The 10,691-nt window shown below is 44.7% G+C and overlaps 2 protein-coding genes across 2 annotated transcripts; one reads left to right on the forward strand and one right to left on the reverse strand.

Moving 5' to 3' along the window:
- Nucleotides 1-1,275: 1,275 nt before the first annotated feature.
- On the reverse strand, nt 1,276-8,979 carry selenoi (selenoprotein I). The gene is made up of 10 exons (XM_030110646.1): nt 8,799-8,979; nt 6,361-6,429; nt 6,002-6,110; nt 5,443-5,517; nt 3,632-3,894; nt 3,403-3,511; nt 3,267-3,315; nt 3,006-3,186; nt 2,735-2,914; nt 1,276-2,626 (listed from the first exon to the last, which is right to left on the reverse strand). The coding sequence occupies exons 1-10, from the start codon at nt 8,853-8,855 to the stop codon at nt 2,561-2,563; spliced, it is 1,158 nt and encodes a 385-aa protein (XP_029966506.1). The 5' UTR covers nt 8,856-8,979; the 3' UTR covers nt 1,276-2,560.
- A 1,275-nt stretch (nt 8,980-10,254) lies between these two features.
- Nucleotides 10,255-10,687, forward strand: LOC115401965 (dolichyl-diphosphooligosaccharide--protein glycosyltransferase subunit 4). Its single transcript, XM_030110368.1, has 2 exons — nt 10,255-10,389; nt 10,562-10,687. The coding sequence occupies exon 1, from the start codon at nt 10,256-10,258 to the stop codon at nt 10,367-10,369; it is 114 nt and encodes a 37-aa protein (XP_029966228.1). The 5' UTR covers nt 10,255; the 3' UTR covers nt 10,370-10,389; nt 10,562-10,687.
- Nucleotides 10,688-10,691: the final 4 nt, after the last annotated feature.

Raw genomic sequence — 10,691 nt, forward strand, 5'->3', positions numbered from 1 at the left:
CCAACAATGTGTGTATTTACACAGATATTCACACACACAGTGCACACACAGGGGCCAGGACAGTGCATGGAGCCACCACTGTTTCTGGTGGTCAAATCTCAGTCACAGTTCAGTTCTTCACTACAATCTACAGTGTCCAAATGTCACAGATCGAGCCAGAGCTTCTTTGGAGGGCAAAAAAGAAAAAAAAAAAAGAAAAAAAAAATCTTCATGTCAAATATATAATGTGCTTATGACTGCATATAAAATATCCCGAGTGTTACGGGCGACTGAGCTGGGTGTTGAAGTAGTTTCAGGTGGTTTTGTTCCTCCCAGACACACAGTTTTGTTAACCTGCAGTCAGAATGTTCAGTGCTTCTCATTACAGGTGTATGTACAAAATGTCTGCGAGTAAAAAAAAAAAAAAAAAAAATTGCAAGAAGAAGCAAACATTGATTCTCATCCTCAGAGTACAGATACATCTCAAAAGGTTGGAATGCAACAGAAAAGTTGAGGATTTCATTATAACTGTCAAATTGTCCTGTTTCTCAAAAGATGTTTCTCATAATTCATCTTTTTTTTTTTAAAAAAACCAGAAGTCACAATTTTGATACTCTCTTTTGTCATGATGGAGAAAAAGTTAACTTTTCAATGATAAACAACCTTTTTGAGACGCACCTGTATCCATTTCCTATGCTGCTGTTAATTAAGTCTTCCCAAAGTTCACCGTAAAGTGAGATGATTCCTGCTGGCTGGACAGTCACATTCATATTCACACTCACACACCAACACAGATACCAAGCGAACGGAGGCTTTTCCTATTCTGCAGCTTTCCTTCACGATCACGATCATGATCCAGTCTGTCGGAGATTACAAAAAAAAAAAAAAAGCGAGGCGTGATATGCAGAAGAGCGTCCTCGCCGCTCCGCTCCGCGCTGCGTTTCTTCCCTTATTCGCGGCTGCGTTCCGACCAGGCACAGGGAATCGAGCTCAGAGAAACCAGAAGCTGACGAGGCCTCGTTCGGCCTCGCTGCGAAAGCCGTTTCGTTTGAGAAGAGGAGGCGCGGCGGCCCCCGCGTCGTCAGGCGGGTGTTTAGGGAGGTGTGCGAGGAACCTGTGCGAGCAGGAGAGAGGCGCCAGGCGGCGGCTCGCCGAGTCTGGCGCGACGGCTTGTTCCCTCAGAGTGCGTCCGCTCCGAGGACGGCTTTTGGACGCACTCTTCATTCAAGCACTTGCGCAGCTGAACCAGGCGCCGACGCCGTGGCACCGGAAACACAAACACACCCATATATAAAATAACCTCAAAGATAAAAAAAATAAAAAAAAAACCTAGGAATCAGCGTGAAAACACGACACCTCGGGAGAGGAGAGGAGAGGAGAGCCGGGAGGCCAGTGCTCAGACAGAGGTCAAAGTGGAGGGACAGTCAAGGTCACCCTGGTCAATTCTTCCATTAGTTATTAGTATTCCACCCTGATCGGGACCGATCAGGAAGAGAAATCCAATCGGCTATTTTATCTTTAGCGTTACAGGAGCAAACTCCAGCCGGAAAGTAAAAGCCCCACACACCAACGGACACACTATATGTATAAATATAGAAATATTAACATACGTCACAGAGATTCTTCAACCGCAAATCATCTGATGAAAAAAAAAAAAAAAAAGGGGGAGACAGGGGAGGTCAACCGCTGAACGCTGGACACTGTGAGAAGACCAGAGTCCAGAGGTTTAGTCAAGTTTGTAATCACACTACTTGAGGCATTCCTGTTAATGGAATAAAACTGAAATGGCAAAATCCCCAAGGCTTATTATACATTCATAATACTATGTGAGTATAACTGTGTGTTCGTACACGAGGCTGCGTTTGTACTGAAACACTCGCCATGAGATAGAAATGATCTGCACAAAGCAGAATATGCGTGTGTGTGTGTGTGTGTGTGTGTGTGTGTGTGTGTGTGTGTGTGTGTGTGTGTGTGTGTGTGTGTGTGTATGAGAGAGACTTTGTACTTCTATTCTTGTGAGGACAGGTGAGTTCTCACTCGGGGACGAACTTGATTAAAAACGCTGTTTGAGGGTTAAGACTGCGGGGATTTGACTGTGGATCCAGGAGCGTCCCCACAATGATAGACGTACAAAAGTGTGTGTGCGTGCGTGCGTCTTCGCATGGCTCGTCTGGGTTCCTGTCCTCACGACTGAAGCACATTTCCGTAGGAAACAATTGCGCCTCATTGGCTCAACCAGGTCAGCCAATCACCAGAGACGGAAGCCGGAGCCCCTTTGGCCCACCCCGCCGCTGAGACCAGACCAGAGCGTGGTCCGAAAGCTGGTCCGGGAATGTGCATGTGTGCATGTGTGTGTGTGTGTGCGCGCGCGCATGTACGTGTGTGTGTGTGTTTGTGGGCTGTAGGCGACACATAAGAGGCCCATAGTCTGTTCCACTTGCAGAGTCCTCATGAATGGAGGGGGGCGGGGGGGGGGGGGGGGGGGGTTTCCGCGGTGATGGACGTGAAGTGTCGGTAAGTCGGGGAGCGAGGGCGTCTAAACCTCCGCTGCCGTCAGGCCGATTCGCTCCTCCTCCTCCTGTCAGTCACTGCTGGCCTTCTTCAGGGAGAAGGCGAAGATGTTGAAGTGGCTGCTGAGCTGCTGCACCTGACAAACACACAGAATGTTTACAGGAAAAAAAAAAAAAAGATCAGTTTCATGACAGAAACTTGAGGAGGATGACAACAAAACGTCGTCACTCGTCTGTTGTCTTACCACTGACACTCCGTAGTGGATGTGCGCCAACACGACGAACGCCGTCCACAAGTACAGCAGCAGCGTCTCGTTGATGGCGACGCCGGTCAGGGCCAGCAGCACGACGGCGGTCATGGGCAGCAGCAGGAAGCTGAGCGGCTGGCAGCGAGTGTTGCTCATCTGACACACGATCAGCTTACACTGAAACACACACACAAAAACAAGTGGATACGAGGCCAACGGGAAACGCTTCTGAGAGGGGAGGGGGAAACGTGCAAGAGAGGAGGCTCACCGTGACGTTGGCGAACGCCGTCCCCACCATGAGGTAGAAGATGCGCGGCTGCAGGTCCATGATTTTGGATGGCGAGGAGACGACCCAGACGGTGGACAGGACGAAGAGCAGGCAGGGCGAGAGGAACGGCAGGAAGGCCTCGTACAGGCTGCCGTGCTTCAGGGTGCTGCTCCGATGAGCCCTGCGGAGAGCACAGAGCGAGGGACGCTCAGAAAACCTGATCTGGACCTGATCATCAGTCCAAATGGAGAAAACACTCACTTCAGGACGTTGTAGAGGCTCATGGGTAAAGTCACAGCGAAGGAGCAGGCTGGGAAACAGCAGATCTCAGTTAACAGCAGCTGCTTTCACTAATTTCCTTTAACTCGTGTTGACACAGAACACACACGCTTCTCACCGATGATCATGAAGGTGAAGAGGTCTCTGTACAGGAAGTTCCAGAAGATGGGCTGGTACCAGGTCTCCACGCCGACCACCGCCGTCACCAAGTAAACCACGGAGATGGTCTGGACAGAGACGACACGGGACACCCCTGAGAGGATGGCTTTGTTTTTTTGTTTTTTTAAGCGTACATCCCACATCTGTCTCAGGTGACAAGCTTGTCGTTACGCGACACGAGTCCTTACCACCTGGCTGATGTCGTATCCCCAGGGCAGGAACAGGATGCCCGTGTTGTACTTCTCCCAGTGAGACAGGATGAAGGAGAACAGCACCACCCACAGGATGTAGTAGAGCGCGACCACGCTCACGCCGCTGTCCCCCCGGCCGAATATGGAGTACACGGTGGCCACGAAGAAGATGCACGCCCAGCTGTCTAGCCCGTGATCGAACAGCTCCCCCAGTGGTGTGGAGGAGTTGGTGCGGCGCGCCTGTTTGCCATCGACGCCGTCTATTAAAAAATGTTTGAGGAGGAAAAAAAAAAAAAAAAAGAGGAATGCACATCACTACAGAGCAGACATTTCTGAATTCAGAGTGCAGATGTTTTTTTAATCACGTCCCACATCTCCACTCGGCTCAAACTGCTGCCCACACTCACATAGCTCACATACAACCACATTCCTCCGCCCCACCCCCTGACCCCGGCGCTGTCCCACAAGACCCGAGCTTCACATCCTCAACATGACGGCTACATTCACACGACACACATCTATACATCTTCTGATGAAGAGAGATTAGCTGTGCTTTTTCTACCCCCGACAGGTCATTTGACAGACTTTGAATTCCCTCGCATATTTTCCACACATTCACACTTAATGCTACACCTTCAGTAAATGTTGGCCCACAACAGTCACTAATCTCATTGAAGGCAGCGGGGTGTGACGGCGTGATGCAATAACAGATGGATGATGCAGATCACACACTCCTGAAATGCTGCTAATAATCAGTTATTAAATATTTCATATCAGACTTGAGCAATGCTCACATAGTAGCATTCTGAATTCACCCCATCCATCCACATTTTTACACCATCTTCACCACGTTTCCGCCCATTTCCTCAATACTGAGCAGGCGCGCTTCAATAGAAATCCCTGTTTGAACAGCTTGTTCAAAAATCCAAAAAATCAGAAAAAAATTGCTACAAAAGCAGGATCCTAAATCCTGGTGCAGTCACCTGACCGAGCCATGTTTTTAAGTTATCTGCATCTGTTTTGACTGTATACAGCTATTTGCATCTTTGATGTCTTTCAGTGACAAAAGCGATCGCTACATTACATTCAACTTGCAGAGGGTGTTACAATATGATGTATCTTCTAGTTTCTAATAAAACTGATGGAAACTTCCAGAAGGTCGAGCAGAGCGCCAGCATGCAGACTGGAGCGTTCTAACAATTTGTGTTCATGAGCAACTGGCTGCTGGGAAAAATATATCAGAACGGTTAATTTTTTGCAGCTTTTCACTACCGAAATAAACGTTTCAAAGCATATGAGCCAAATGAGGAGGGAAATATTCTGCTGGGATTCTGTTTATGAAGAGAAGCAGGGGATTATCAAGGAGGCATTAAGATACTGTGGCGAACAAAGGGAAGTCTATTTTTAAAAGAGGTTACATTTCATTATATGAGTACGCAGAACAAACTGGACATGGTTATAAAGACAAAGATTTCCCTAAAAATAATCATACATTATCTGAACAGAGATTTCTGCTCAATTTTCATAGATTTCACTTGATTAAAAACTTCTTTTGATGACAAAATGTACTGTAATGTACTTGTAAAACACAAACAACAGGAAAAAAACTGCAACTGAAGCCATGTAATGAGAGACATTGAAAGTTTATAAAATAAATAAATCTGTACGCTCAATGTTTAAGGGTAACAATAATAACCAGGACACATTCCTGAGCAGAGGGGAAGTTTTGAGTTTTCACTGAGCGTCCCCCCCTCGGAGCCTCTCGGAGAGTTAAAGAAAAAGAAAACAAGGCAGGGGTTGAAACTCACCGAGTGTGTACGCTAAAAAGTTGAAGATCCCCGCGGCGACCCAGACCCAGCTGGGCACGTGGTCGTGATCTGCAGCTGAGACACACATCATGTAAATATACAGCGTTACCACACAGAGACACTGGAAACCTGACAGGCGCACAGATGTTGCAGTGTTCTCACTGAATGTTCATTTATAGGATTTACCAGACTATTGACTGGAATTATATGCTAGATGAGGTTTCAAACAGAAGAGAAGCTTTCAGGTGGCAAAATGACAAAAAAAAAAAAAGTCATCAATTGCAGTTTAGCTCTCTAATTGTTAATATGACATGAGCAACAGATCCATACTGTGAGGGAGTGTCCGTGATAATAAGCATAAAGAGGCTGGATAAAGTGTGTGTGTGTCATTGTCTTGGGACAGTCATCAACCAGCACAGCCAGTCTCGCTGCATTGACTTATGGACTTTGCCTTTCATAAACAAACGTGCGCACGCCTGTGCCGTCCGCGCTGCACGTGGGGACAAAGTAAACCTGACGACACTGTCGTGCAGAGGACAGATAAACGGGTAGGACCTACAAGAGGCTGTGAAGTCGTAATCATAGAAGGCCAGCATGAGGAAGTTCAACACCAGGAACATGAAGCCTGTGAATGTGATGAGGTTTGGAGCCAGCCATGTCGGTAGAAACTGGGGAGAAAGAAAAAAGCCTTTCAGGATTTATTAACATGTTGAGAAGAGAGGCATCACAGATTCAGGAACAGGACATTCACTGCTGATCACATTTTGAGGCTAGTATAAAATAAGAGAAGCAGACAGAGAGGTGCTGCTGCTGCATGGCGCTGTCACTTTAAAGTATCAGAGCAGACGTCTGGAAACCTCATTAATCATGCAGCAAGTGCGCAGACACACACACACACAGTCTCCAGGTCTCTCTCACCTTCACCACGAAGTTCCAGAAAGGATGCATCACGTAGACGGACAGCGGGTTCGAGTCCACTGCGCTGTACTGTGAAGACACACAGGAGCAGTTTATTTCTGAGTGGATGTGACTACAAAGCAGATGTGCAGCATCTGTGTGATTCCTTTAATACCAGTACAGTCGTACAAGGCGTTCAGCCTCACATGGAACAAGTTGTCTGGGTCTTTTTTGGCTGGATGTCATCACGTAGGTCAAAACAAACCTGATTCCTGTCACTGTAATTTTATCCAGGCATGACAAACACGACGAGGTGACGCACCAGGTCAGCGCTGCTCTGGTGTTAATATCATTTAAGAAAAGCATTAGGCAGCACTTTCTGTGCTTGTGCTACTTTTAACCGATCAGAAGTGACAAGTCCCATATCTGGAGCGTATTACTGTAACAGACAGTCCAGTACTCTATAAACAACATCAACAAACAAACAAAAAACAATAATGTATGTAATTTTCCCATATGTGGTGGATTTCACAATGAACTCATCCAACTTACTGAGTTAATTGCAACTTGTAAGTTTTCAGTAAAATTTACTGGAATGTCTGGACACTGACACAACAATGATCCTGCTCACTTGGACATTCCCTCTTTTATTTCTTTAATATGTACTAAACAGAATGACCACACCTTCGGATATTGATATCTCTCTGATCACTGATAGTGGCAGCTCTACTGAGAGATCACATCATCAGATTCAAAATGCCAACACCACACTTGAAATGAACTCTAGAATTCTAATCTGAGGTTTATGAATGGGATAAAGAGTGAATGATGCACACTTGGCCTGGAACAGCGAGGCAGACAATATCATATAAAAGGTGCTGGAACATCTACTCAGTTCTCCTGATTTGGCTATAGGCATCATTGAAACACGGACTGTCAATTCTGACAACTTTCTCTCTTTTTCCACACTCACTGCGAGTAATCTATGACACATTATACACACCAACGTCATTCTGCACAAACATCTCCATGAATACACACTCTCAAAGGAAAGCGGCACTGCAGTCTGCTTAGAGTGCGACAACAGTTGGGAGACAGAGTAAGATGAATTATCTGCAGAGCCAACTCCGTAGTGTTCAGCACCTCAGTTATGTGCACGTATAAGAGCTCCCTTGTTCGCGTTTTAAGAAAACAGCCACCGTGTCGAAAAAGGGTCACAATACTTGAATTCACAGCCATTTGTCATTCTCTGCTGTCCTCCAGCCACCAGTGTCTGCCGCTCAGACGGTGAAGCCTCTTTAAAAGCAATTATTGGAAAACAGTCTCTCATGATAAACAGCTCTGCAGAGTCGATTTATGGGTTGATAAAGGCAAGAGGAGCCAGAACAAGCAAATCCCCTTTCTATTATTTATTTTTTTAGCAGCTTGTGAGCAAATTTCCAAGAAAAAAAAAAAAAACTGTGAAATGAGGTGTAAGATCATTTTAACCAGATTGGAAGCAGGTCTTCTGGCTACTATTTTATGAAATGACACAGACTGAACCAGTTATTCAAATCGTATTCACAATTTGGTAATCTTTTGGCTAAGGTTAGATCTTAAATAACCAAAGTTGCCATCACTGATGACAGAGAATGGGTTTGAGATGAAACAACACATTATATCAAATGATCTTTTGCATCTGTGAAGCTCTCATGTACTGTCAAAGTCATCAACCACATATTCTGAAACATAATGGCTAAGTCTGTATTTGCACTGCCACAGCTATGCTCGTCTTCCGGGGAATTAAAGGAACACACACAGGGCTGTGTGATGTTCAGCGTTGGGTGTGAAAACCTCATTTCGAGGTGATGATTTCACATGACGGCTCCTCAATGATTCTCATGGTTGCACTGGTGCTTCACATTCTCAGTTGTTCATCGGTTCCCCGCCTGTTTTTTTTCTATTTTCTACATTTTAGAGGGCTTCTCCAAAAGTTCATCAATAATGTCAAGAATGTGAAATGGTAAATGAAGAAATAATACAGAGGATGGATTTGTTGCAAAGCCTTTTACTCATGAATCTTGAAACTGTAAACAAAAAAACTAATGACACATCAGCGAATATAAAGGTCAAACAACTTGAAACAGTGTGTCGTATTTTGTCAAACAACTTTAAGAGGGTTTGTGTATTTTAATTTAATGACAAGGAGCTGGTGAAGGCTGTCTACAGCAAAACACTCTGCTTTATGATTGATTGAAAATGACAACTTTACAAGGACCAACGCGATTACTGCAACTACATATCTCACAATACGGTCAGCAATTCTGGGATTTTAATTCCAGGGATAGATTGTCCAGTATGAGTAATGGTTTCAAGTCTGCACACTGCAGATCGTGACAGCTAGCAGCTAAACCCTACACACATACAGTCGGCTAAGTGGCTAACAGCTAGCATCTTTTTTTTATTTTATTTTAGCGTACCTTGTATTTGTCGAAGCCGGCAAGCTGCTCCTTAGTGACATATTCGTAAAGAGCCATGGCGGCCCCGCCTGGCTCGACGATAATGTGAACGAATAAATAAATCCCCAACGTTAGCTGCCGAGTCCTGGTAACATGTAGCTTAGCCGCCTAGAGTCGTTCACGCCGGGTGATGTCGAACCATCGGAGCCACTCCTCCGGAGCGGAACCCCGGCTCCTCCCGGGCTCAGTACCGCCCCCTCAGGCCTGGAGGACTTGGATGGAAAATATCTGAGAGCCTTGAATCTCCGGCAATGAAGTTTACTGCTATAAACATACGTGGATTTATTTATATATATATATTTAATGTCCAGCCCGCCTCTGTTGAGATTTTTGAATTTATTCAATCTGTTTCCATTAAGATTTTTGATCTACCGTACCGTTCCCATGGCGATCTTAAACGTGACGTGGCCTTCCGCCTCGACCGGAAGTCACGCTATTAGCCTGTTTGTTGCTCCGCGGTAGCAGTGTTGTCCACACCGGGATATTTAAACCGACGATTTAAAGTAAGAAAGTTTCCATTAGCTGACATGTAGTGGGATTTGGTAACATTTCCCAAGCTTTCGGTGTATAAATGTTTATGATTGACGTGGCTGTCAGTGTGGGGGAAACAGTTAGCTAGCTAGCTTACTAGCTAGCTATATTAGCACTGTCAACAGAGTCAGTGTTAAAAAAAATTGTAAATTGTGCTGCAAATTGTTTCATAAATGTGTCTTGGGGTGGTTTTTGCGATTACTATAGTTTTCAGAAGTCTCGAGTGTACTTCTAGATGTTAAACTTATATTGAGGTTGTGTTGCATAGTGATTTAAAGAAACCATTTATGACAATGATGGAAATAATTTCATTACATTTCTGTATTTCACAATACAAAAAAAGTAGTGCACAACTTTTAAATTAAAAAAGTAAAACGATAAATGTTAATGACTTTCATACACGTCTGTTGCTCATTTGAATGACTTGTCAGCTGAAGAGCCACCATTTGTTTGCAGAAGATGAATGGGAATGTTTGAATCTTTCCACTGAAGAAAGTGATGACAATCAGAACATGAGTGTTCATCTGTACACCCATCTCTTGTTTGGTTCAGCAGATCCAGAGGAGAAAACATGAACGTTGTTAGTATTTCTGTAGACCTGATTGAAAGAAGCCACCACTATTTCTGTAGTCACATTAATATTCAGCCACTTGAAGCTGAAACTGAAGCTCAAAACCAGACAGAAAATCCCTGTAATACATGAACCGCAACCAGAGAGCAGGGACACACTGCATCACAGAAATTTTCTTAAATACTTTTGTGATATCACTAAAGTCGTTTTAACTCAGACGATTCTGAGTGAATATGATGCACCCTTTTACCTTATAAAAGACCACTATTTCCAATAAAATCTTGACATTTGTGCTTCATTGTGCCTCTATTTCAGAATGGTGACAGACGTGCAGCTGGCCATTTTTGCCAACATGCTTGGAGTGTCACTGTTCCTGCTGGTCGTGTTGTACCATTATGTTGCCGTCAATAACCCCAAGAAGCAGGATTAGAGTTCCTCATGACTGGCGAGGTGAGTGTCTTCTGGATCACCACTTGGTTCAGTTTCTTGGCTGATGAATGAATGAGCATTAAAGAAGGAACGACTGAATGTGGGATTTCTTATCATTCTAATAAGTCCAAGCATAAATCCCAAGTTTTAACACGTGTTTGCGCTCATGAAGTCATTTTTCCCTTCCCCACAGGTGACATGGGAAGCAAAGCCACCACCTTGGAAATAACATTCCCCTCAGCCCTGTTTCCAGGAGAAGAATGGTTCTGTTTGCACAGTAGTGTTTTTTTCTAATAAAAATGTTTGAGTAAGACATGCATTGA

Source organism: Salarias fasciatus, chromosome 15, assembly GCF_902148845.1.
Source record: "Salarias fasciatus chromosome 15, fSalaFa1.1, whole genome shotgun sequence".
In the NCBI taxonomy this organism is placed as follows: Eukaryota; Metazoa; Chordata; class Actinopteri; order Blenniiformes; family Blenniidae; genus Salarias; species Salarias fasciatus.

Coding starts and splice junctions, on each gene's coding strand:
- selenoi (XM_030110646.1), bottom strand. CDS start 8,855: ATGGCTCTTTACGAATATGTCACTAAGGAGCAGCTTGCCGGCTTCGAC. Junction 6,111..6,360: donor TCTGGAACTTCGTGGTGAAG/GTGAGAGAGACC, acceptor CTTTCTCCCCAG/TTTCTACCGACATGGCTGGC. Junction 3,512..3,631: donor GATACGACATCAGCCAGGTG/GTAAGGACTCGT, acceptor GTCTCTGTCCAG/ACCATCTCCGTGGTTTACTT.
- LOC115401965 (XM_030110368.1), top strand. CDS start 10,256: ATGGTGACAGACGTGCAGCTGGCCATTTTTGCCAACATGCTTGGAGTG.